The sequence below is a fragment of the Bombus bifarius genome, unplaced genomic scaffold, assembly GCF_011952205.1.
Source record: "Bombus bifarius isolate JDL3187 unplaced genomic scaffold, Bbif_JDL3187 scf7180000008047, whole genome shotgun sequence".
NCBI classification, from domain to species: Eukaryota; Metazoa; Arthropoda; class Insecta; order Hymenoptera; family Apidae; genus Bombus; species Bombus bifarius.
In genome coordinates, this window is record NW_022884413.1 from 250072 (window position 1) to 276740 (window position 26669).

At 41.2% G+C, this 26669-nt stretch overlaps 1 protein-coding gene and 1 long non-coding RNA gene across 3 annotated transcripts in view; one reads left to right on the plus strand and one right to left on the minus strand.

Annotated features, from left to right (window-relative positions):
* The window catches only part of LOC117207962, a 186549-nt gene extending 160923 nt beyond the window's left edge, over positions 1 to 25626 (plus strand). Inside the window, exons 1-2 of one of the 2 annotated variants that reach the window (XR_004487614.1) lie at positions 20234 to 20446; positions 24540 to 25626. This is a non-coding gene — a long non-coding RNA (uncharacterized LOC117207962). Of the gene's footprint in view, positions 1 to 20233; positions 20447 to 24539 lie in introns of those variants that run through there. The other variant, XR_004487613.1, reaches the window with a different exon arrangement.
* LOC117207942 (silk gland factor 1) lies at positions 2266 to 6275 on the minus strand. The gene has a single exon (XM_033448677.1). The coding sequence runs from the start codon at positions 4744 to 4746 to the stop codon at positions 3223 to 3225; it is 1524 nt and encodes a 507-aa protein (XP_033304568.1). The 5' UTR covers positions 4747 to 6275; the 3' UTR covers positions 2266 to 3222.
* Positions 25627 to 26669: the final 1043 nt, after the last annotated feature.

Consider the following 26669-nt stretch of genomic DNA (forward strand, 5'->3'; position numbering starts at 1 on the left):
ACATGTCCTCGTCAAATATTATTTAAATATTATTTATTATATTTATTATTATCAAATAATTAAATTGCAAAATAATACAATAAATAATTATGTTATGAAGTCTAAGGAACGATGTTGAATTCGATTAACGTATTGAGATTACATAGATAACAACTCTCGATTATTTTTATTTGGTAATTGAGCACACGACATCTTCAAGCTTGGTTTTATTTAACGACGGTAATCTTGGTAAACGTCAAAATCATCGAATCAAATAGAACCAGTTACATAGAGCTCTGTAGAATTTTAACTATCGAATCTTGTCGTATCCCTTGCGTTATTCTCTACGCAATCTTATCTTTCTATAATCGAAGTAACTTAAGATCGAGGAAAATATGAAATTTTCCCTTCGCCTACTTTAAAAACCCTACCCTAAAATTGTTTAAGAACGTTAAAAATTTGTCGTCCTGTTAAAACAAAAATGAGATTACGACGTATATATATTCGAGTTAATATTCCGCGTAATAACCAGCAACAAAATAAAGTAAAAGAAAGTAAAAGAAAGGAAAACCAAGGTTCACGTTCGTGTCTCGAAATGCGAAAATATTCGACTCGATCTCGCCCGATCAACTTCCCTCCGACAAGAAGGAAATTGCACACGTGTATTGCGACTAGAAACGAATCGTTCGAACGAATCGACGATTGTGTTTCCGTGTTAAGAAAGGAACGAGAGAACGGCTGACGGTCGAGGCAAGTGTGGCGCAGCCGGAGGATCGCATCGTTGTCGCGTATCACAGAAAAAAACCTATGCGTATCGTGGTGAACGTCAGTCGAAAAAGGTCGCGAACCGGAAGTCCATGGAGAACTCGTCAAGCATCTACGAATATCTTCGTTTTATTTTCAGCTTTACATCGCAATCTTATGTCTGGTCTCGCGGCCGTATGTCACGATTCGAGTACAGCTTAATCGACGTCTTGACATATTTTTCTTTTTCAACGTCGATTGCCTCGTGTAACGATGAAGAGCAAAGAGATAATCCGGCGACCAAGCGTTCGTACGATGTCGACCGTGAGTTTCGAAACACGCGTCTTTCTCTAACCAAAAATTTCTACGATCCTGGAAACAAGAATCTATTCAAATAAATTAATCTCAGACTCGTAGAGTCGATGTTTACTAGAAATGAACGAACGTGTTAAAAGATAATCTACGTTTATAAATGGACAAGTTAGGTTCAAGAGTTTGGGAATGGAACAACGATGGAAAATAAATAATAAATCGATGGAAACCGACTGGAATTTATAACGCTCGAATGCTTCGATTTTCTTGTACAGTATTAACGATATCAGCGAGTCGCGATTAATTGAGAATGCTACGAATATCGATGCGTTTATGGGTAACTTTGAGAAGAAATATACGCGAAGTACGCGTAACGCGCGGTAGTACGAAGAATATTGAAAATACACGTTGGAAAATTTAGCGGGCGAAACAAACTTTTACTTGGGTTAGTTACGTTCGCAAAAATACGCGTTTTGCATAAACACGTGTAGATAACTAATGAAAAACAACAAATCGTAGATTATCGACTTTTACTGGACGAATAATCTTTACAATTTTATAATTTGATGTCGAATATCGTCAGCTGGTTCTTGTAATTTGTAAAATTCACTTTTAGAAATTTCTAGAACTCTGCGTATTTTATCAAACTTGTTACTATGCTGCGCAAGAGAATTTATCGTTGGAAACTTGTTAGTTTCGCTGACGATGTCAATTTAATTGTAAAGCAAGATCCCGCTGAAACATCGACGGTTCCGAATTTGTAAATGAAAAGACTACGAGAGAAATGGTCAAAAATGGAAAAGGCGAGGATATTATCCGAATCGCCGCACGATTTTTCAAATCGATTTTCTAATTATCGGAATAGAAGATGCGTAAACAACTGGCACTAATTCGAAATTCAATATCATTCAAAATACCGAAAACGCGTGTTTAATTTTAAAATAAGATCGACATCGTACTTACTCGGCATTACAGTTCGAACTTCCATAGAACTAATAAACGTAGATCGTTGCATTATAAATTTCTTCTTTCGATAAAACTTTTCCGTCAGGCATTTTTAAATCGCCAACATACGTACGACGTACCGCGCAAGATTTCGATTTAGCATTTTCCTCGATAGTTTAATACGCTTTTCGAAACAATTACGTATTTAACTCGTTTCAAAGCACAGCATACGAAAATCAGATTATCAGATCATTTTACTTTATAAATAAAAACACAACGAAGCAACAAGAAGACAGTTTTTACAAAAATAAAATCAACAAAAGTGTAACGATTCGAGTAATTTTAGCTTTGCGTTATTGCTTAATTTTTACTTCAGAAGAAGAAATATTGATTCAACGTCACTGGTATCTCTCGTCTCAAGACTTTCGAAATTTATTATGCAACAGCTTAGTACGACTTAAAAGTCACGCGAGATTAAAAGATCGTCTCGCGAAGGAGCCTGTTATCCCTTACTATTGTACGCGATAGCGAAACAACAGCCGATTAGAACCCATTGTATCCAAAAATGATCTAGGTGAACTCACGACCAGCCAGACCAGAACCGTGTATCACGATCGAACCTTTCAAGATCACACTTTCCACAAAAAGAAACCGCAAAATTCGCACCTGCCCAGCTCGACGATTTCCTAAGCGTCCTCCAGTTGTCGTCCTCCGTGTCTCGAAACGCCCCTTCGCACCCGCACCGTTCGCACCACACCATCCCCTTTTTGACAACGATCGACTCCGAATCCAGCCGCGCGACTCTCACCTCCTACGATCCGGTCTAATCTCCTCCGTTCTAACATCTTCTTACACCATATCCTCCTCGTCGTCTTCCTCCTCCTCCTCGTCGTAATCGTCCTCGTGGCCGACGGGCCAGCAAGCCTCCACCTCGTTGTCCTCGCAGCGTCGCCGACGCCGCTGTTGCGGCGGTTGTATCGACGCTGAGACTCGCAACGACGCTGACTGCGAGACGGCAGCCGCCGGCTGCGGGGGTGCCGACGACGAGGACGAAGAAGACGATGACGAGGACGACAAGGAGGTGGAAGAGGAGGGTGGTTGATGATGATGGGCTTGGTGATCCTGATCGAGGACAGGGAGAACGATGTTCGCCGTGGTCGAGGGATTGCTCGCGGCTGCGGTGGCGGCGTATGCCGCGGCTGCAGCGACTCAGGCCAGGGCGTAGGGGTGGGTAGCGTGGTGTCACAAGCCTGGAGCCGCGGTGGCGACGGAGGACGGCGGGGGCGCGCTGCTACTAGCCACGCTGGTCGCGTGATGGTACAGCGGACTCTGGTAATACTCCTGGTGATGGTGATTGGTCATGTTGTGCATTGGACCAGCCGCGTTCGAGCCCGTGTGCATGCCATTGTGATGATGGTGACTTGGTGGCGCGGAGTGAGCGTGAGGATGATGAGGCGAGCCGAAGTTGGCGTAGCTCTGATGCAGCTGTTCGTACATTTTCATCTCCGGTGGCTTGATGTCTTGCGCTCCTGGCGATGTGCCCGCCGTCGCGCCCGGCAGTAGCCTGGTGATGCTAAAAGGATGACTGGCAGCGGTGTACGGTGGCTCTTGTTTCAAACTACCGGTCATTCCATGATGCAGAGCCGTAGGTTCGGAGATCAAGTGAGGATGAAGACTTCGACTGACCATGGCGGTCAATTCGTCGTGAGCAGCGCCTAGTTCGGGTCCTAGGAGGCCGCCTATGTCCGTTGTATCGCTTTTCAACGAGGCGTGGTGTTGATGGAGACTGGCTGCGTGGTGATGATGGTGCGACGACACCAGGGAATGAAGATCCTTGTCGTCCTGCTGCTGGGGTCCGTGGTGGAGAGAAGACGTTGTCTTTTTAGCCGCGTGAGCCAACTCGTGGGAGGTAGGACTATTGTGTCCGGCGGCGGCTGCGGCGGCTGCCGCGGCTGCGGCTGCTGCGGCTCCGGTATGATGCTGTTGGTGCTTGTTGTTCTGTCTGGTTAATTCTTTCTTCTCGTCTTTGAACCTCTTCTGTCGACGTAGATAACATCCATTCTCAAACATGTTCCCACTCTCTGGATGCAAGGTCCAAAAGGAGCCCTTGCCAGGCTTGTCCGGAGTTCGCGCCACTTTCACGAAACAATCGTTGAAGCTGAGCGAATGCCTGATGGAATTCTGCCAGCGTTGCTGATTTTGTCTGTAGAAGGGGAACAGGTCCATGATGAACTGATAGATCTCCGACAACGTAAGCATCTTGCTGGGCGCGTTCTGGATAGCCATTGTGATCAGGCTGATGTAGGAATAGGGCGGTTTCGCGTGCGTGTAACTTCTGCGGTAAGACTTGTCGGTTCTGGCGCGTTGCAAAGCGGAATTAGGCGAATCCGGCTCGGTAAGGGAAAGAGGATCCCTGGTAACACCGGCGCCGCCGCCTGGCGTTAGAGGACCATAGCCGACGGCGCTCATACACGCGCCACCGCCTCCCATCGAGGCACCCCCGTAACCACCCATAGCACCACCGCCCATCGATGCCATCCCCATTGCCGAACTCATGGTGCTCATGTTGAAACCGCCGGCGCCCTGAGGACTGCAACTCGGTCCGACACCGACTCCCATTGACATACCCATAGGCATACATCCTACCGAGTTGATCGAGCTGTACGTCGGCGCCATGCTGCCCATCGTGGACATCGCGGCGCTGGTCATCGCGCCGCCGAGGCTACCAGCATCGCCGTACAGCTTCTGCGACTGGAGCATGGTCATAGAGCTGACCGGTGCCGGAGTGGCGGGTTGCTGTCTGCTTGTCAAACGAGAATCATGAAAACCGCGGTACCACGGCTGCTGTTGGTAATGCGACGGTTCCCGAATCTTCTCCTCGGTGATGAAAATGCTCGACACCGTTCGTCAACACACGTTTATTTCGATTACTCACGATCCTTTATATCCAACATACGACTGCGATTATCATCGAGTTACATGTGTCAATATCACTGATATTTCACTGTCCACGATAATCTGATTCGTACGGCGACAAACAGAAACTTCACCTTCCTTTTCTATGTCTTCTGCAACTTGCTCGATACGATGTTTAAAACACAATTCGCGCACTCCAGCAATTATCCTCTTTGGAAAAATTCACAGAATCTTCGGAAGAAATTCCACGATCTTCCCGGATATAGTATCTTCTTTCGTCCAACACTAAGAATCCTTTAAAATACACCGTAAACGAGCGTCGATAGGTCGGAAAAGTTCACGATCGCTCCGTCACTTCGTCAACACGTTGAGAATAACGCACGGTATGAAATTGTACGCGCGGGCTGTTCGCGCACCGCCAGCACCAAGCACGAGCTGAGAACACACGGCGAGCAGCGATCGACGTTGTTTGAGCGGGGTTCTGTGTGCTCGATCCACCTCACCTCCACTCTCCCTCATTCACCAGTCTCGTTGTCTCACTGTCTCTCTGTCTCTCTGTGTGCCGTGTGGATGGACGCCGGTTAGCGAGTGTACTCCGCTACTCTTGAGTCTGCCGATCTTGTTCAAACACTCCCCACTCCGTACTACGTCTACCACGCCTGTTCCATGTCCGCCGACCAATCGGCGTCCACGTCTCCCCGCTACTCCACGGTTACACCAACGGAAACGCAACGGAGGGTGTTCAACGTGTCCCCTTCGTATCGCGTGAATCTACGGCGCGATAATGCGAGCGGGGAAACAGCCAGACCTTCGAGCGTTCGACGAAGTACGAAGAGCGCAGCTGCGAAATATCCCGCTTGCGCAATATTCCACAGGATGCCGGGCCACGGCGCCCGACCACCACGTCCCGACGGCCGCGTCCCGATGCTCCTCTCTCATGTCATGTCAACTGTCTGTCTGCCACACGTTTGACACCTATCGGCGCGTGTCACGCGACGGGCTGATTTTCTTCCATTTCTTTCTTTCCTTATTTTCTTCCTTTCGATTCTTTCCTCCTATCTTTGGATACGTCTCCTTTTCGTACATGTTCTTATTCTTCTTTCTTTTTATTTTATTTTAAGTCGATCGCTTGATTTACAGTTTCTTGTATTTCACTTTCCTTTCTCTTTGTGCATTCTTCTTCTTCTTCTTCTTCTTCTTCTTCTTCTTCTTCTGCTTTGTTCCAATATGTTTGAATATGTTATTTGGTTCAGTGAATCGATACACACAGTTTTTGAAGATAGTTTCCGAAAGAATGTTCGAATTGTGTTTCTCAAACTCGTGGCGATTTTGTGATCTGCGGAGGTTCACGACGGTGCTCGGAGAAGAGGAAGAACGAAGCTACGTTTCTGCTGCAGTACAGGTTCGTAGATCTGTTTGATACGGTAGATTTTTCACGCGTTCACGACGCTTCTCACTCGTTCGCGCTATCGCTAGTTACGCGTTCCTCTTACTTTGCTTCGTCCGTTCGTTGAATTTTCGTAGAAATTTCTTATCGACGAATAAAATTAGTCTGCGATAGCTATCGTGTACTATACGATATTTACTAGAGCGATACTCTGTATCAAATACTCGATACAAAATTATTTATTTCTTCAACCTTTTTATCGATTTTTCGTATTTGAACAAACGTTGAAACAGTATTTCAATTAATTGAGGATAGCTCGTTATCGATTTCTATTCGTCGACGGATCGTGCGAACGTATTGCACAAAAATTTGAATTACTCGCTAAATTAGATTATCTAGAAAATTGGAGTCGTTGCGACTGAAAGATCGTGAAATTTGGATTCGATGGATCGGTCGTTTTATTTTCTGCGTTTTCTGTGGCAGGTAGATGATGTCTTCCTTTTACGAGCCGTTACAACTCGAGCAAATCAAACGAATTAGATGCGCAAACAAACGTGAAATATTGAAACTAATAACACGTAGCTAGTGACATAGAACTTGTTTAAATTAGTCAAACGTCCACTTGTTCTCGAGTTACTTCGATGCTCGAAGATCCAGTAAACACGACAACATCTTGGTGGAAATTCTGATTAGTTTACAGTGTGTTTGAGAGTAGAATTATCAATGACCGTAGTAAATTATGACTCGATTATTTGGTATACGAGAAAAGAAAACGATGTACGTAACTACAGCATCAAACAGCAGGTCGTTTTTACAGTGGTAAGATAGTAAAATACGAGAAACTTAGCTGACAAAGGCCGACCCTATAAAAGCAAATAGAATAAAATGCAGACAATGTATGTATGTACACATAACTTGGAATGTAACGCGCCGTTGCAAATGTTTAACTTTATCAGAAAGAAAAACACGAACGTTTTCTCTGGACTATCTGGAAATAAAGAATTTTTGGGGGGAAAAATGGAAGCTCGTTAAGTAGAGTTTGGCAATAGTAAATGAGAGGAGTAAATATTGACGGATAATAGATTCGTCAAATTGTACGAGTGTACTGTTAGAATCATTTAGCTTGGAAAATAGATCACTTAAATCTAACAACATAAATATTGAAGTATAGCAAATTACAGGGAGTTTGGACTGGCTCAATCAACTTACATAAGAATACCGCTGCTTTCATTACCTATGTCAAAGCTAGATAACTCAAACAGTTACCGATAACATTTAATTACAACAACAAATATACACGCATAATATTTATCTATATCCGTATAACACACTGATAACTCTAAACATCCAACGTAAATTTGTCGATATTTACGATTGAGTTAAACCTCTTCTACTACAAGTAGGCACACTCGAATTTTTTTTTTTTTTTTTTTTTTGAGAGAGAGAGAGAACAAATTACAAAACAAGCACTTATTAACTTTTTAACAATAAAGAAATCAGATACAACATAGCTACATAAATATTCTTCAGCCGACTATTCTCTGACATTTTTCGAACGCTTCTTTCCTACGTCGCGATAATTTCGTAATCCTGTCGCAGTCATTGAACGTTTACGCGTCAATGGTACTCTTGTTTCAACGAATAAGAGAAAAATAGAAAGTCGAATCGAACTTTAGGAAATTCGCGGAGAGAAAGGAGAATTATTTTAATTAGTACGATGAAATTACACGTGTACGCGACATTGACTTGTAGATTTTTACTTTTGAAATGATTAGAAAAGACACACGCGCGCGCAAACATAACTAACACGAAAAATAGAAATTTCTTTTTTCAAGAAGAAAATTTTATTCTCGATAAATATTCGCGAGTTTTCTTTCTCGGAGAAGGCAAGCAACGATCGTTGGAATATAATTTCATAGAGGAAATCGATAAAAATGCGACATCACCATGAGACAATCGAGTTTTGCAATCGAATTTTCCGCTTTCCCGACGCGTCGCGTCGCTCGATCAGCGTCGATTAATCGTTTATCGCGTCTCGAATAATTAACCGTCCGTGGCCCATGAATATTAAACGCGCGTAATAAAAAGAGATCGGATTTTCGGCGGATAATTCGGTTAGCTTAACTGGATCCGGTCGCGCGGTTTCCTCTGTCGCTCCCTCCGTCGATTCGACGCCTCGAAGCTCGCAAGTCGACCGATTTCCTCGTCATTATTTCGCGATTATCCATCGATTCTCTCGTAATTACGATTTTATTTCAAGCGTCGATATTAAAACGACCGATTACCGACAGACGATTTCCTCTATTTAAATAATTCCCGATGCTTTACACGACGCAAAGTACCTACCATTGCAACCAACTATTTCTTCCGACGGAAAGTTGCCAACAATTCCATCAGCACGCAAAGTATCAAAAATGTCAAAAAATCCAATAATTCTAAATTATCGAACGAAGGACTTTGATTTCTTTCGAATTATAAAGTCTGAAATAAATTGTATAAAATTACTTGTCTAAAATTTCATACTTCAACGGGTTTCGTGTATTTTCATTCAGCGTGATTTTCTGACATTTTCCACGTTGCCATTCTTCTATATGCAAAACCTTTTTCTATACTGATACGCCTACAAACATCCTGCGGGATCTTATTTTCACGATCTTTATGGCCGTGTCGAGGCTCGTAGAGATTGAAAAAAATTAACAAGCCGAATCGATAATGAGCGGTTGAGAAATGACTACCTGTAAATTTGCGATCGTTCTCGAACCGAGATGGAATCAGGGATTCGTTCACGTGGCTAGCTATTTTTCGAGCAAGTGCGAAGTACGGTCTAATGTGTCCGACGCGGACGATTCGAAATGTGAAGGGAACGCGACGAAGAAGAAAGCATCGAAGGGTGGTCGATGTGTCGCATTTATTCAACGACTTAACACGTCCTCCGTCGTGTAAATCACCGAATGGTGACCCATTTTGCTCGTCACGAAGGAGAAACCTCCTTTGCAGTTTCACAGTCGCGTTAGAAACGCGCGATGAAACGTCAAAAAATTGATAGAAATGACCAGATATTTATAGTTACGATAAAGGGATAAAGAAGATGAAACGCGTGGCTAGAAGATCGCTTTAACGCGTTAATTTTTTTAAACGATCGACTAACTTTGTAAGTGTGTAGGCAATACAGATCTCCAGGTTGCAAGTGAACGCCACATTATTTTCCACTGGACAATCTGGCGCGACATTATTTATGATAAATAGCGAGGTTGGCGTTAATAATTTTACAGGTTTGTCACGCGGTGCACAATACGATGAACCTGGAACGCGTGCATGTGTGTTAACGGTGAATTAAATATCGAGTTAGCCGATTAATTTGCTGCTGGTTTCTCGCGCGAATAATGGAACCTGTGAAACTCCGTGATCGCGACAGGTTTACGTAAATTACATCTACTAGTTAGAAAAATAGATCCGAATGAAAATGATATCCTATTACAATTATTACAAAATACGTGATATTCTCAAAACTTTTATTTTACGTCTAGAAATTCTTCATGATTATTACACAGTACAAAATTCACTGAAAATTTCCAATCTACGTTCGAAGATTCCGCTTATTTATTCAAAAAATGAGAAACTATATTTCCGCTATTTCTCTCCAAAAACACACAAATTTTAATTAATTCATCCCTCTGAAATCATCCTGACGAACAAGTTCTTATTTTACCTACTTTACTATTGTTCTCTTGCTTCTTTTCTCTTTAACTTCCTTTTCCCTTCTCCTTTTGCTCCTTCGAAGGAGCAACATTCGAAACTGCTAAATCCAGCAACGACTTTTGTTATCATTCGCGTAATTTCGTTGCTCGTTTCGTAAGAAAAATGACGGCCGAATATTTCCAAACGATTTGGTCAAACCACCTCGTTTCTTTCGTCAAGAGATAGAAATATTTCCTATTTTTTTTTTCTCTTTTTTCTTTTCTTGCTTTATTCCCTCTCAGAAGGCTCACCGCGCAGATCAAATATTCCGCGGAATAGATTTTAACGCAAAAACTTGGATCGAGCGGAAAAATCTTTGCACGATCGGTTAGGGAACCTTGTTTGCCATCGACCAACAGCTTCGAGACGACATTTTCACCTCAGCCGTCTCTGTGCTTAACACGTTCGCGTCACCATTTACTAATTGTTAATAATCTATAGGCGTTTCGCTCTTCCAACAAGCATCGCCCGTTGTTCTTCGATTTTCGAAAGGAAATACAAAATAGACACAAGCATTTACCTACTATCCTATTATTTCTTGTTGCTTCTACCTTCTCACGGACCTGAGAATTTAAGCAATGTCTCGATAAACGATCAGAGACGTTGCTTTTCGATCGACGCGTACGCCAGTTATCACGAAGTATCTCTTATCGATTACATTGGCGTTGAATTCTAGGGCACAAGGCCCTTATTTACGCATCGGTGTGACAAATATAAAATTTGATTTTTCCGACGGAGCTCGTATTCGCAAATTGGAGGAAGGAATTTCTGAGATTAACTGCTTTCCGAGACTCGTTGCGAAAAAGTAAACGACAAAATGGTGTCCACCGTTGGACAAAGTCACAAAAGGCAGAGTCGATTACGAACGGGCTCCGTCGTTTTATCGATTGCCTGTCCGTCGGCCCTTGTATCTTGTCCACTGACCACCGATTAACAGTCCCCTCTGTCATGATAAAACCACGTCTAAATATCTATCTACGCTATTACAATACAGTTCCTATCGCTACCAAAACGAAAGGAAGACACAATTGAAAAGTACGTAACAGCGCGGAGAAATAAAAGATGTAAAAATTCAAAGTCTGTCTAGACAAACAGGTAACTTCGCGTTTCTGTATAATTACCGGCGCCATTAAAATGCATTTTTTATCGAGGAAAGAATAATCGGGATCACCGAACAAACAATTATCAATTTTTTAATTTATAAAAAAAAATAAGCTAAGAGAATAATCCGGGCGGAGTTGCTAAAAATCATTATCTACGGCCAACTTATAGATATTCGTAGATATTCGCGCTTCGATCATTTCCAAACACCGACAAACATCGTCAAACCATACGTATTTCTTATCCAGCGAAGAAAAATCTTAAAGTATAGCAAGATCGAAGCATTGGCGCCTGAAAGGAGGTGAATTTAAGACTTCAAACGTCGTCAAACTTTCTACAACCACGTTATTGCAACCGATCTTCCGCTATTAATCGCAAAGACAAGAACTGTACCGGATTCCAAATCGTTGGTTTTCGTGATTCCAGCAGCACGAATATACTTTCAAACAATGACGGAATAACCTCAAACAGAAAGATTTTTAAACTTTCTCGAACGCTCGAATTCTGCACAATCCTAACCTACATACCTGAAAGTATTCCAACGAATTACCGCAGAATGTTTTACATGTTGAACATTTCAAACTTGAAAGACCCTACAATGTGTTTTATGACAGTTCAAAAAAGCAATGTGCTATCTCAACCTCGGTCAAACTTGGTTTGCCGATCGTCAAACAAACGATACAGGAGGGAGAATAGCGCAAAAACTAAAGAAGATAAAGAGTACTAAAATCCAAACTCCATAAACTCGAGGAACATCGGGCACGAAGATCGACCGCACGCTTTTCATCTGGCAACCAGCAAATCTCCGTTTACGGTCGCTTTAGTTCCGCTCATTATCCTCGGCAAGCTTCCGCTGGACTTTGGCCCCGATGAGTGTGCACGTGTCGTTTGCATGTACATGTCGTTACGTACGAACTTGCGGTTGCTCGATCGTAAATACCACAGGATTATCTTTACTGGACACCATTACCATCGTTTCTTTCCTCGTTGCCAACCCTTACACGTGCAACGAATGGCTACGGATTTTCCTGCGTGTTTCATGCTCCTCCATTTCCACGCAATGTCGCTCCAACACGTTCGAAAGATTTCAATAATCCTTTTACACGACCGAATACGAAACTATCGTTGACCGACGATCATCTCAGGTCCCCATATGTATCAGGCGATACATACGATATTTATTGACGATTGCTTAGCGATAGCACGATCATATGCGTTATCTATGGTTTATCATAGATGAGGAAGGAATTTGACGAACACCGATGTTTACACGATTGATTGCATTACAAGCTCGCATAGTACCTACCGTAGTAGCTGCTATTGCGTAAAACTTGTCGAATGCTCCATAAAACCAAAGTATAGGAGATTACAGTTAGGAAAATTCCACGGAGACCAACAGCCGGACAACTTCTCGATAGGAGGAAAGAACTCGAACGTAGAAAGAAGAACGTACGCGTCTCCGCTCGTTATCAACCCCTTACGATGCGATTAACGTTCCCGTCAAATTTCTCAAGCAAAGACAACATCTTCGTACGTCTGCTCGTTACCAAGCTACGCAGTACTCGGTCAAAGTTCAAGACACCAAAACCAGAAGCTTGCCGCTATCCAAGCTCTTGCTCCCTCTTGATACTTTCGTGGATGATCCGAAGGGAAACCGAAGAAGATCGAAAAAGCAAATGCTTGCCGCGATTAACCGCTGTTAAAATTCAATCCGACGTAACTAGCGCGCGTATATAATAGAAGAATAATAGAATAGAAGAAGCTTCTAGCACGGGAAGAGAAAAGGAGAAGCGAGAGAAATATCGGTAGAGTTGCCGGGCGTGACGGGCCGACGAATCGAAGGCATACAACTCGATGATTCAAGCGTTTAGAGTCGGCTAATACTTTACTCGAGAGATTCGTAAACACACACATATGTAGAGGGATGAGGAGGAGGAGGAGAAAGAGGAGGAGGAGAGGCATTCACGAACGGGCGGCGCGTTCCAACATTAGATCCGAGAGCACCCACCTGTACGCCGGGTCTTTATCGAGCCACCAATTGTTTGCGGAATGAAAATATTGTCCCTGTAAACAAGTGGCTACATTGTGCCAAGCGCGCGCGGCGTTCTTCGTTACAACAAATCACTCCCTCTCCTCGGTGCCTCCTCCGCCTCGTGTATCCGCAGCCGCCGCCGCCACCGCCCGCCAAGTACGGCACAAGTGCGCAATCGAGTACTGTTTGTTTCGATTAGTACCGATCCTCGATCTACGATTAAATAACGATTTGCTATTTGACCTAGATTACATCGTATCACGGACCGCGATCGATTCTACTCTCTCGTCGATGCTCGCTACCGACGATCTACCGACGCTACGCGGCTACCGACTTTTCTGCTTAGCGTGTCCCCTGGGATGCACGATCGTACAACGTTTCGTTTTCTCGCCTTGTTTGTTTCTTGTAATTATCGACACAGGTTGCTCGATCACGATGACATAGTTTTATCGGAATAATCGAGTGCAGAAAGACCTCTGATTTAGAAAGATTTAGTTTCTGTTTGAACGGGGAGGTTGATGCGTTGATTCGGCTTCTTATCTCTTTCCGCTTGTCTGTCAACTTTTCGTATATTTTACAAAAGGACTGTTAACGACGCTATGAGCAAATATGTTACGTAGGAGTCGTTTATTGCGCTAATTTATCGTATCGATTATCGTGGTGGTAATTTATCGGGTAATTTGATTTAACTCGACAAACGTTTCGCGTTTGAAGTAAGAATTTTTTAAGGAGAAACGTAATCGGAGTTGGGAAAAAATGGGAATCAGTCTGAAAAGATAGAGACCCGGCTTGTTGCAGCGGCATTTTTGCCTCAATTACCCGCTGCTTTATTTTCAGTCCGAACGTCATGCTTGGCAACAGTCGGTTTTATTGCATGGAATTTTAACAAACTTATTTGCGCGTGATAAAAAGGCGACACAGAGCCAGAAATTCGTCAGGATCGTGGAAAGAAGACGAGTTCTTTGGATAAACGGAAATTAGCCTGATTAAAGCTGAATATTATGAATTAAAAGTGAATTGTTCGTTCGTCCCCTCGTTTTGTCTCTACAGCCGATCCCTAATTAATCTTTAACTGCATCTTCGTTACAAATCTAATTATACGAATTACAAACTAACAAAGAAAAATAGGAAAAATATCCTGGATTGAATTAAAATTATTTTCTCATATCGTAAAATATCCAGTGTCGCTGCATTTTTCGATTCAATGGTATTTTCCTGCTCTTAAAACATTAAATGAGATCGGAAAAGACAGGAAAAATACGGTTTTATCTGAATTTTGTTCAAAAACTTCTTAAAAATTAATCGTAAAAAAGAAGATATCACGATTTTACAAATTAATTCAATTTTACAAACTAAACGAAACGTTGTCGATTCTCCCCTAATTGCTGTCACACATTGAAAGCTTCGAAACGCCCTACGAACCAAACGGTGTTTGACTTCGTTTGAAGCACCGAAACGCGCGAGTCAAGATCCTTCGACTCGATAGAAGTGTTTTGTCATTTTTATACGAAAGTAAGAGGGTTGCCACGAGGGTAGACAGATGGAAGAACGGGCTACGGACCCTGAAGAATGGCTACCTGGTCCACGTGGGTGGTCCACTCCTGTTTTTCTTTCTATTAACGCCGTTGATAGCTTGTTGGCACACAGAACGCGGTCCGCCAAGCCAAAGAAACGCGAAAAACTTATCGACTTCTTTCCCAGAAGAAACGTACTAAAGAAGTTGAAAACAATAATTTGATTGTTATTTTAGATAATTTCTTAAGATCAAATTCATCAACGCCACGGTATTCATCGTCGATTTTCCAAAATCAGAACCCGTTTATCTTCGTTAACAAAGTATCGAATCACGAAGCAACTGCTACAAACACGATGAAAATAATTTGCATATAATTCTACATAATTTCCGGATATAAAATTTTACCTTATCCATCGCTGTTCCATCTTTCGATTCGCGAAAATATCTCTCCTCTCGATATTTTGACTTCGATCTCGCCCTTCCATCTACGCACAATAGAAAAAAAAAGTCTTCCACGTAAAAGACCAACGAGTTTCGCTGAAAATCCGACAATCACCGATTTCCCCGGCCTCGGACTCTTTCTTCTTCGGCTCGACCTAGAAAAATATCTGGACGAGCATGCGGCAACCTAAATACCTGTCATCGGACATAGGACGAGTGGCACGAGATTTGTTGTTTCAAGGCTTTGCGAAACAACGAACCGTCGCACCGCCGGGAAGTCAACGTATCGCAGAGCGAAAGGAAAATCAGGTGCGTTCGTGGCTGAGTCACGTCCGAAAAACACCGGCAACTTTTGTCTGCCAAGTGGACAGTGGTAAAAATCACGATACGAGACACGAACACGCGTGAATGGTAGACGCGACTCGTAAACGTTTCGCGTGTTTCGGCATAAATTAGGATGGAAGTTTGGTTGGAGGAAATTTGATTTCGTCGGGTCAAAAGGAGAGAAGCAAGGAAAAACAGAGTTACAATGAAATGTTTAGCCTGCTGAAGATTTCTAGACAAAATATAATCTTATTGATCGATGGAGAATTTCCAAAAACACGGATCTATCGCACAAGCGTAAAGCTAGAACAATCATCGAGAAACCTTCGAAGACACGAAAAGTCTGCTGATGCTTGAAACGCGATTTAAAATTACTCGTTTTACCAAAAACGTGAAATCGTTTTAACTTGCAAATTAGCGAAATTCCTATTATTATAATAAAAAGCTGCGGCCAAATTTCCAACAAACATCATCGCTAATGCGTACTTGAACCAACCAACTGGAACTTTGTCAGCTCTGCGAAAAGAGAAGAGACTAAGTCACATTCGTACGCTGAATATTTTCCCTCTCAAATATTCCACCTTTCTGCCTAGTTTTATATTCCACGTTCTTACTTACTTATCGCCTAGAAAAACAAGGAACCACCCCGATGGACAGAAGTCAGTCTAAAACTAACTCGGAGAAGATCTTATTCGCAGTTGTGGGTAGCAGATCGACAAATCCGTGTCTCTGAATGCGAACGACCGAACAAGGAGCTTGTGGATCGTGGCCGAACGTCGTTAAGTCCGTACAAATCTTAACCTGTGACTTCGTAAATCGCTGTCACAACATTTACGCGAGAGAAGAGCGTGAACCGCATTAAGCACCGGCATAATCAGGGCAGAACGAATTTTCTTGGCCTAAGGAAAGCCCGGTTCTACGTACATTTCGAGTTTAGGCGATCCTTTGCTTCTCTGAACGCGTCGTGAACGCGCAGCGTGCAATTTGTCGATAGTCGAAAAATTTTTAATGCGCATATCGGTCGAATCGATCGAACCAAGATAAACTTGGTAATTTCTCAGTATCATACAGATGCTTTTTTAGATACCGAAAAGATCTCTTATTTCTTTTTCATCGATTCTATCGTTTACTAACTCTACCGTTTACTACGTTGCCATTTACACGTTTGTTCGTTCGCGATAGATACAAATTTTACTATTATATTATTTTATTATTTTATTATTACAATTCTTACTCGCAATTTTCATTTTATACTCGCGCGAAACGTCGATACGAATATAAGCGACGAGTAGAAGATAAATAAAAGTCGTCTTTCGAAAAACCATATTCTCACGTTGGACTGCATGCAATTCGCAAGATATAAATTCGCGTCAACGTTACACTTCCAACGTACGATATTATTGCCGAAAAGATTCGATGAAAAAGAGGCCGTAAAAAGACGATAAAAAGACAGACCTTCTACCAGAAATGGTAATTATCGTCGTTCTTCGAAGGATTCGATCAAATACCTTTGTATTTTCTTTTCTTTCCGTCCGCTCATTTTGATGAACCATCGTGCAAAAGCTCCATTCCTATCTGTGTACCTTGCACGCTGTTATATAAACTCATTGACTTCGACCGGTGCCAACGTCGCCATAAAAAAGAAGCAATTTTCCAATCACTTCGACGATTCGCTTTAACCAAGATTCATCCTCGTTTCACGATTCTTCGCGGCAGCACGATCCTCGAGAACGTGCGACGAGTCTATTATTTTTGCCAGGGGCCGAATCCGGGGGGTAGCTCGGCTCGTCCTGGTCGTAGATAGGCCGACGGTCGATCTCGAGGGCCGCAAATCTGGCGAAAGCTCGACGAAGCACGCACAGCACGTGACTCCTCCGAGGGCTCGGTCTGCGTCGCCTCGACCACGATAAAGCACACGCGGTGTATCGTTTTTTAAGTGACTCAATTTCGTCCTGCATCCACTTACGTCTTCCCTTCCTCCGATCGTTCTTCCACACTGTTTTCATCCCCGTGTAATTTCGTCGGGGCTCGAGGGCCTCTGGAAACGACGCTTATGGTCGAGAATGATACTGTTTTGTGGGAATAGACACGCGTGTCGCGTTATTAGATGCGTGTGACCGTTGATCGAACTACTCGAAAGAATTAGAATAATCGTTGGATAGGAATCTCCTCGGTGAATTGTTCATACTTTGCGTTGTAATTAATAGAAATAAAATAATTATTTATTTATCTGCGCGTTCTTTTTTTTTGGTCGCTGTAATTTTTTTTCTTTCGCATTGTTCGCTTCCTGTAGTAAATAAATGACGGATTTATTGCTAAAATTCATTCATCTCTGTCGATCTTTCATCGAATGATTATAGAAATTTCTGGATAAGAGTCAGTTAAAAGACTAATTAAAGTGTATTTTGGTTCATATTAATAATCGTGATAATATTATAATAATATGGTATTAATAATATTGGTTAAAGACGAGGAAGTATATGTAGAAAAATATGCTAAACATATGCCGACAAGCAATCGATGTAACGTATATTTAATTTTAATATACTGTTCGGTTTATTGATAAAACGAGATTTTAATCTACTTGAATAAAATGCTTCTGTATTTAACAAAATTTACTTAACATTAAAAATTCATTGAAACTAATTCCGCGTAAAATCATGATAAATATTGCTTTCGGTCGAATCGATCTTTCATCGATTTATTACAATTTTCGCAACCCTGTGAATTTTTATTCCAATCGTCGTGCTTTCGTTTCATTAGAATGCCAAAACTCTGAACGTTTCAAACGAAGCTCGATATAAAATCGATAAACTCGATTCTTCCATACCATTTTCAAACCGAAGAAATTTTGTAACAATACAAAAACCCGTTTTAAGTAAAAAATAACGAAAGCAGCCGAAAGAACGTCACGAGGTTAATATTTCTCGAAGCGAAACACTTTTACTTGGTGAACCATCGAACTGATACAATTATGTTACGCGTATGTACCTATCCCGAAGAACTTCGAACCTATTGATATTCACGGAACAAAAATATCACGATAATTCGATTTTATCTACGCCGCCTTATCTTCCCCATTATTATCTTAGTTTCAATACGACGTGAGCGATATATCTGTCGGTGCAGAAAGTATAAATAGCTGGAAAGCGCGTGCAAAGCTCGTCGAAAATCGCGGCGCTAGTCGGTTGTTTGTCATTGCGGGAAATCGGTAAATATTTGCAAGTAATAACCGAGTCGTTGGAAGGATCAATAGAGCACAATTGCTCGACGACGTCTGCCAGGCATCGGGATCTCGTACCCTCGAATCGTTTGCGCAAACTTTTTAACCTGTAAACGGTGTATTCCACAGCTCTACACTGAATAGAATTATTCCGACGATTTGTCTTCTTTCTTTTCTTTCTTTCTTTCTTTCTATCTTTCTTTCTTTCTTTCTTTCTTTCTTTCTTTCTTTCTATTTGTTACTGAGAAAAGCAGGTTCGACGAACAAGATGAAAGTCCACTTTGCGATGGAGTGGCTCTTTTTCGGAGAGTTTGGAAGCGGTTAAAGACCCAGGTTTGTAGCTTTATTTGTCGAGTCATAAACGTCGTGAAACAAAAAAACAGATGAGATGGGAAAAAAATTTATTACGGACGAAGAGTATTATCGAACGTGTCATGGACGAAGAGTTTCATCGAAATTTGGGTATCGCAAAAGGGGCAGGTAATTTTGTCTTTTGTGCGTCTTCCATACAAAAACGAATTAGACAAATTGAAAATAAAAACTCAACGAATATCATAAAATCATAAAGTTTGAAAAACTCGTACAAACCGAACCGAAAATATTCCTCGCATAAAAGACAATTTCTGGCCTACTATCGAGTCATAGAACAAGTTGACAACGATATTTACAGCTGTTGAAAAGACCAATACTCTATGAATCATTACAGTCGAAAGTTCAACAGGCTGGCAGGTAAATAAAGTAAACGACAAACAATACAACGATGAATACAGCGTAACGGAAAGAAAATATGACTCATTACCGAGTCATAGGCTATATACAATGAGAGGTAGATGATTCAAAGGGACTAAAGGTTTCAACCGGTAACGTAACCTGTCAAAAGTAACAAACATTTTATTTTATGGTCCTGATCGTTATCAGGCTCAATGACCGAATAGCAAATAAGGCCCAAAATCCTAACAATCTTCGTAAACGGTATTATCTTATTTAATGTCAAATTACCACGGGAGACATCAGTCACGTAGTGAACATTTTTGTTTGTAACGTTTTCTCTGTCTCGTTATCGACTCCCTGGAAACGAGGAAGAATTCGGCTATTGGGTTTACATACACTTCGTACTTTTCGATCTTTCGAATTTGTTATTCCCTGAGTCGAATCGTTAATCGTTGGCTGATTATCGATGGACGAGCATCGAAGCTGACTATAACGAAGAAGCTTTTAACCTGAGAATAATTTGTTACATCGTGTAGGAAATGTAGAATATTTTGTTCCTTTTCTTTTTCTTTTTACGGTAAGATAGCGGTAATAATTTTTGGCAACGAATTACAGTTGTTTCTTAATATTTTGCATGGGAAAGGGGAGTAGTATTAGTTCGTGCGAAACGTTTCTTTCGTTTTACGAGGAAATAATAGACGCGCAAGGTTTTTTCTTTGATATTACTTTGTCGAATTACGTACGATCCGTTTTGTTCACTGATTTACTTTCACGTTCGTACGAACGTGCACTGTCGCAGAAAACGCAAAAACAAATTCTCTAGCATTCAAGATTATTTTATAATATTAGCTATTGTTATACAATCTGTAGTCGTAATTCGTACGTAAACTTTACGTAATCGTAAAGTTTCGTAATTTCGTAATTTTCTACGATGGAAATATAATTTTCTATATTGATTCGACGATTAATATTTGTCAACGGTATCAGTTATCAGTACGTGTGATTAGTGGAAATATCGAGTTAAGAACTAATTAAAACAAATCGTACAGGTATTAGCAGGAAAAATATATAAAACAAGTAAGTACGAACACTGCGACGATATTTCCTAACACGTTGAGAAAACAGGTCTACACTAACGCAAACATCGATTCAGAGAATCTGTACATACGTTCCAGTAAACATTTCTTTATAAATATTTGATCGCTAATATTGAACATGTTTAATGTTCCATCTTCATTAGTTGTGCGCTTTTATTTCCACGAGTCTTGCAAGCACCTTTAATCGACCAACCTACAAGATTCATCTAATATTTGCACCACTGGTATTATTTACAATTTTCAACGAGTAATTTATCATCTGCTTACAAACCACAAAAATATTATCTCAAATACAAAAATATCGATAGAAGTTTCGCTTCTTTTACTACCCTGTCCCTCGCTACATTTTCACTACTTTTGCCATTTCCTTTTCTTTCTCCTCCGTGTAATTACCCGATCGACCAGACGATTTTTCCATCGTCTTTCGAAACGCTGAAAACCAGGATATATATGTAGCTATAGATACGAAGGAAGACTTATTAAACGACATTCCCATATTATCCTGCAATATCCCATTTGTATTTTTCCAACGACAATAAAAATCTTAATCTCCGGTCGAAGCTTTGTGAACCCACATTTCCAAGAACCAAGTAATTTATCAACAAGAATTTTTCCACCGGTTTAACCCTTTCCCGTCTATTAAACTTACCGTCGGTAAAAGTACCGTCTATCAAATAACCAAAAAAAATCATACAATAAACCGTTATCGTTTTTAAATTGCGAGTAATTTGGGTGAAAATTATGGGTAGCTATCCTCGCGGCTATCACCCCGTCCATTAGTTCAAACAACGGAGAAAAGCAAATGAGATAACTACCGGCGATAAGTCTAATTAAATTCGTGGTACAACAAAGTTTTTGTTCGAGGAAACGAACGGCCGAAGATTTTTCGATATTTTCCAACGAGAAAGGGCGATCCTGTGTCGCGGGGCGCGTGTATAAAAGCAGCACGCTTCGAAATCGATTGTACAAACAAGAAGGTCGGTAGTGTATGTGTGTGTGTACGTGCGTGCTCGTGTGTGTGTATGTGTATGCGCGCACCCTCAGCCCCTGGGTGCCGATCTTTCGTTAAATTTCCGTTTCATCGTTTCCGTGCAAACGTACCGCGAAAGGTAAAAGTTTTAAGCAGGCCATCAGGCCAAACCTGAAAAACGTTTGATTTTCGTCGTTCCTCTGCCTCGTTACTCATTCCCATGCCCCTCTTCTCTTCTCGAACACACCGATACTTCCTACGAACGACCGGTGGAAAACACATTTCTATTTAATTGACGAGCAATGGGTGGAAACGAAACGTGAAAGCTTCCTTCCTCTCGTTTATTCTCCACCTTTTTATCTTTCTTCTTCCTCCCAAGTTTCACTCCGTGTTTCACTCGTTACAGCTATTCTATGTCCCGTGATATCACTGTCGTCATCGAATACAGTCAAAGCGTCAGACCGTCGGAAAAGCGTCTTTCTTTCGCAAACGTGTCTTTTACAACAGTGCATTTTTATACAAACGTGAAAGCAAGTCTGTGAAACGTCGCGGTGTTTATCTGGACGGAACAAAACGGATCGTACGTAATTCGACGAAATAATATAAAACAGAAAAACGTTGTTATTTCCTCATAGAACGAAAGACGCTTTTCGGGCAATCTAATAGAAAATTCCACGTATTTGCTCTTTTCGTTCGAACTTCATTCTTACCAGATAATAAATAGATTATCGTCGTCGGATTGACGGCGTTTCTGGTTGTTCCGGTTGAGTTTCGCTGCGAATACCATTTCGTCCTTAAAAGATATTTCATTCTGTAGCTTTTGAGAATATTTTCTTACGCGCAATGAGATTAGACGAGACGAGGTTTATCTTTATTTGTCAGATTTTCTTCAACTTCGTTGTAAGACGCTTTAAGATTAGGACAGCTAGGGAGAAAGATTTTTGATCGAAACGGAACGCGTAGGAAGAAATTTTCGTCAACGCCACTTTTAAGAATGTCCGTTAATTCCTGCATTTACGTGTTTTTGCCAAACGAGAAACGCTCCGTGATTTTCTTTGGCGACTGAAATCGGTCGTTCTCACCATCCTGGCAAAATTTTTCACGACGCCGATGATGTAAAATCACGTTTAATTCAGTTTTCTGCTGGCAAAAACCAGAAGTTTTATGAACATGGAACTATGACATTGCCCGAAAGATGGCAAAAAATGATCGACGAAAACGAACAATACCTAATTGAATAAAGCTATGTTTCTAAGCAAAAATTTGCAATTTTGTTTATTTAAAATACGCAATCACTTAGTTGCCAACCCTCGACGTCGCGTCAGTCGGTCACCGCGATTTAATTAACGTTACCGATCATCGCAACGGTCATTTACCATCGATAAAACATCGAATTTCTATGTTTTACCGTCTTAAAGAGTAACCCTGTTTCTCTACCCAGCTATTTATCTACCGAGATCTGGCGGAAAATCTCGATACCTGAACGTGTGTCTTGAAAAAGCGGACGAATCAGACTTTCGTTACGTAACGCAAAAAATTGTTAAGGGTGTAACACGAAGTAAAGAACGATCGATGAGCACGTGGAAAGAGACAGCAGGTGTTGGATGAGCGTGGCCGATCAAACGGCTCGAATTGGCAGCGATTTCTCGACTGACGACTCACCACCCCCTTCTTGTTTCAGTCAATTTTAATAATATCAGCCCGTTCTGTACGCCTTCGTGCACGATGACTCGCACGATTTTACGACGGCTTTCAATTATCCGGGGAACCATACTCCCACGGGCCGCTGCCCTCGCGAAATATCGATCCTCGTGCTCTCGACTGCGTGGCTGCCGGAAGTGGGTGGAACGAGGAATTACGTTACGGAGGCGAGACTCGACGATAATCGTCGCTGCACTTTTCCAGATCGTACTTGCGCGTCATAGAGGTAGAACAAATTTATTTGGAACAACGTGGAAGAAGTTTATCGGGTCGAATAAACCGCCAGCGTCTATGCGAATTCTTATTTTTACAGACTCGATCGGACAGACGGAGTTGAAATAAAAATTTATTTCGTCCGATGTGAATTACAATAAACACTGTGCTTTCCACGTTTCCTATATTTCCTATTGCGTTACGTTCGTTTGCCTTTGAACCGGCTACGAATTCATAAATGTCCGTAGTCGTCCAACATCTTTGGGACGAAGGAAGAACATCTGCGATGGATCTACGAACGCGACCGTTTTAAAGGAAAATTAAAACGGCCAGGGATATATATTCGTTGCAATCGTCGTTGTCCAACCGAGTGTATAGTTAAACCGCGTACACGCGATAAAGTGATTAGCGGTGAAAAAGAAAGTGCAGGATTATATGCCGGGAAGAAGAACGGTCCGAAGGGAGAAGTATCGTAAATGAAATGTTGTAGAAGCGAAAATAATACAGATCGACCCTGACCACACGTATTCGGCCGAGGTTACCATGTTGGTTCGCAGGTAATCGCCACGAGAACTCGCGCGGAAGATAAGTTTTACCGAATTCCGTCGCCGTATAATAAAACGTTGGGAAAACCCGCGTGTCAGGTAGGAAGAAGAAACGGTTTTTTTTAGAGGGAAACGTGCGAGAGGAAACCTAAAATCCTACCATAAAACGATAATCGACTTACAACAGCGGTACTTTGGCTCAAACGTATTCCAAAGAGACGGTAGAAAAAGCGGAGTAGAAAGGGATGATAGTCCCAGATGTAGATTTTTTTCCTCTCCGTTGTCTTTCCTTTTCGTTTTTATCTTACTTTTGGAAAGACAGTAAACCGAACCAACTATCGAACGACTTGTAAATTTGTTGAGAAATTTTCCAAATTTATAATGCAGCAATTTGCGCAGAATGCTTTTGTTATATACCTTTTTAATTCTTTCGTACGAATTTCATGAATCGCGTTCCTACGAAAAAACGCACCGCGCGAAGGGAAAAGCATCGAGACTGCAGCGAGAAAAGATTCGATTCGTAGCAACGGATCGTTTCATCGTAACGCATTTCTCCGTTTCTACCTAAGCTTCGATCGAAACAATGTTTTGCTATCATCACCTACACCGATGCTATCCATATATCGAGCCTTTTACTGTTTCAGACGATCTTCGTGGGAGGCTGTGCACCGAAGACAAACAACCATACACAAGAATAACATCTTTCGCGTTCCGCTAATCACAACACTTGGTGCTGCCTGTACACAGACGTAGAGACGACGATGGAAAAACATAGCGCGGTCGTCGTTCGAGCCGATGGAAAAAGTACCGCTTCTATCGGCCGGTTAATGAAGTGGCCTGTGCACGAGAATTGTTTTTGTTCAAAACATACGAACGTAATTACAGATAAAAATCCATACTATTTTAATTCTCATCTATTCTTCCCTTTTTTTTCGGTAATCGATATCAATAGTTTACGGTTAATTCCATATACAGGTATAATTTTCGTAAGACCATTACCATTTGAATACAGCGATTTGCGAAATGAAACGATCATACGAATAATAAATTCACGAAACACGAATACCACAGTCCTACAGGAATTTTGTAATATCTTAACAAATAAACAGACAAATCATCCATCCGACAGTTTTCTTCGTGTACATTTTCTTTTATTAAAGTCTCAAGAATATACGTGTACATATGATTATGTATTAAAACAATCCATCCGAAAATGTGTGACACCGAACTATCTGATAATCATCCTCTTTGTGTATCGTAGAACGCTTTGTGTATTTTCTAACTCGACGTATAAAACCGTGACGATAATTTAGCCACAGGTGAAGTATATACGTATAGAGGTGAAAAAATCGTGAGGGTTCTATTTAGTACGTTTAACGGAAAATTTTACGCGCTATCATTATCAGGCTATTCGGTTATTCTTAACGATTACGGATATCGGTTATTCTTAACTTAAGTGTTAGGGGCATCCAGTAGAAAGGTCACTTTTAGTGCGAGATTACCCTCTGATCGGTTGTCCGATTAAAAAATACAATGGAAACCTGAGCGTTCGGCACGATCTTAATGGCACTTCGAGAATTGTTTGATCGAGTAATTACGGATGCGCAGTGCGTTTCGATCATGCACACGGTGTATAATACAGGCCACGATATAGCCAGGCTGTAAATTAATCCTTCGTCCGCAGTGTCCTTGAAACTGAAAGCGTTTCTTACGCAGAGAAATTGGAGGTGAGAGAAAAGAGAAATTCGTTTTCGACAATTAACATCGCGTCTAAACTTTTCCACGAAAAGAGTTACACGTTAGGGATTACATGGAAATTTATCGAGACTTAGATATTAAAGAAACATTAAATTCACTATGTATATTTTATTTTCGAATTCCGCGTAGTGAAACAGAAAATGATCGATGTTATTTCATTTACAGATCGACGAGCTACAAATATATAGCGATCAATGTTAAAGCAAATTGAAAAATAAAAGACAGATCGTAATATAAATATAAATTTGTATTTTGATGCGTTACATGAAGGATGACGATGTTAAAAATGTTCTTGTACACGCTTAACCGAGCTTTTAGATTCTTATACGCATAGTTGTATTTTTCTGTCAACTTCACCGTCCTGACACTCGAAACGCGATCATTATAACTTTGCTATATCATGGCTCGTACTATCTGATTATACATTTGATGTAAACATCGTGATTACGTTGATTCGTGCGATCGTTAAGTACTCTATTTAGATATACGTGAATTACGGTTACTATATATATACAGGGTGGTTGGTAACCGGTGGTACAAGCGGACAGCGGGTGATTCCACGCAAAAAAAGAAGTCGAAAATATAGAATACAAATTTTTCGTTCGAGGCTTTGTTTTCGAGAAAATCGACTTTGAATTTTGGCTCGGTACGCGTGCACTTTATCGCGTCTCGTTATAACGGATCTCACTGTAGATCGTTGTCTCGATTGACGTTATTTTTTTAATTTTTTAAATTTTTATTCTATATTTTCGACTTCTTTTTTCGCGTAGAATCACCCCCTTTTCGCTTATATCACCAGTTACCAACCACCCTGTATATATATTTTTTTATTTTTCTTCTTACTATGTATAAAGTAATTAGCAAATGAGATAGACCTCGTTTTTAGAAACTTGTCCATTATATAAATTAGATTCGAAATTATCGTTATAAGTTAGAATCATAGCCGCGTGTCACTGAAACTTATTCCATGGGAATGAACATCTAAACATAGAACGGTAATAATAGTAAAATACTGA

Coding starts and splice junctions, on each gene's coding strand:
- LOC117207942 (XM_033448677.1), bottom strand. CDS start 4,746: ATGACCATGCTCCAGTCGCAGAAGCTGTACGGCGATGCTGGTAGCCTC.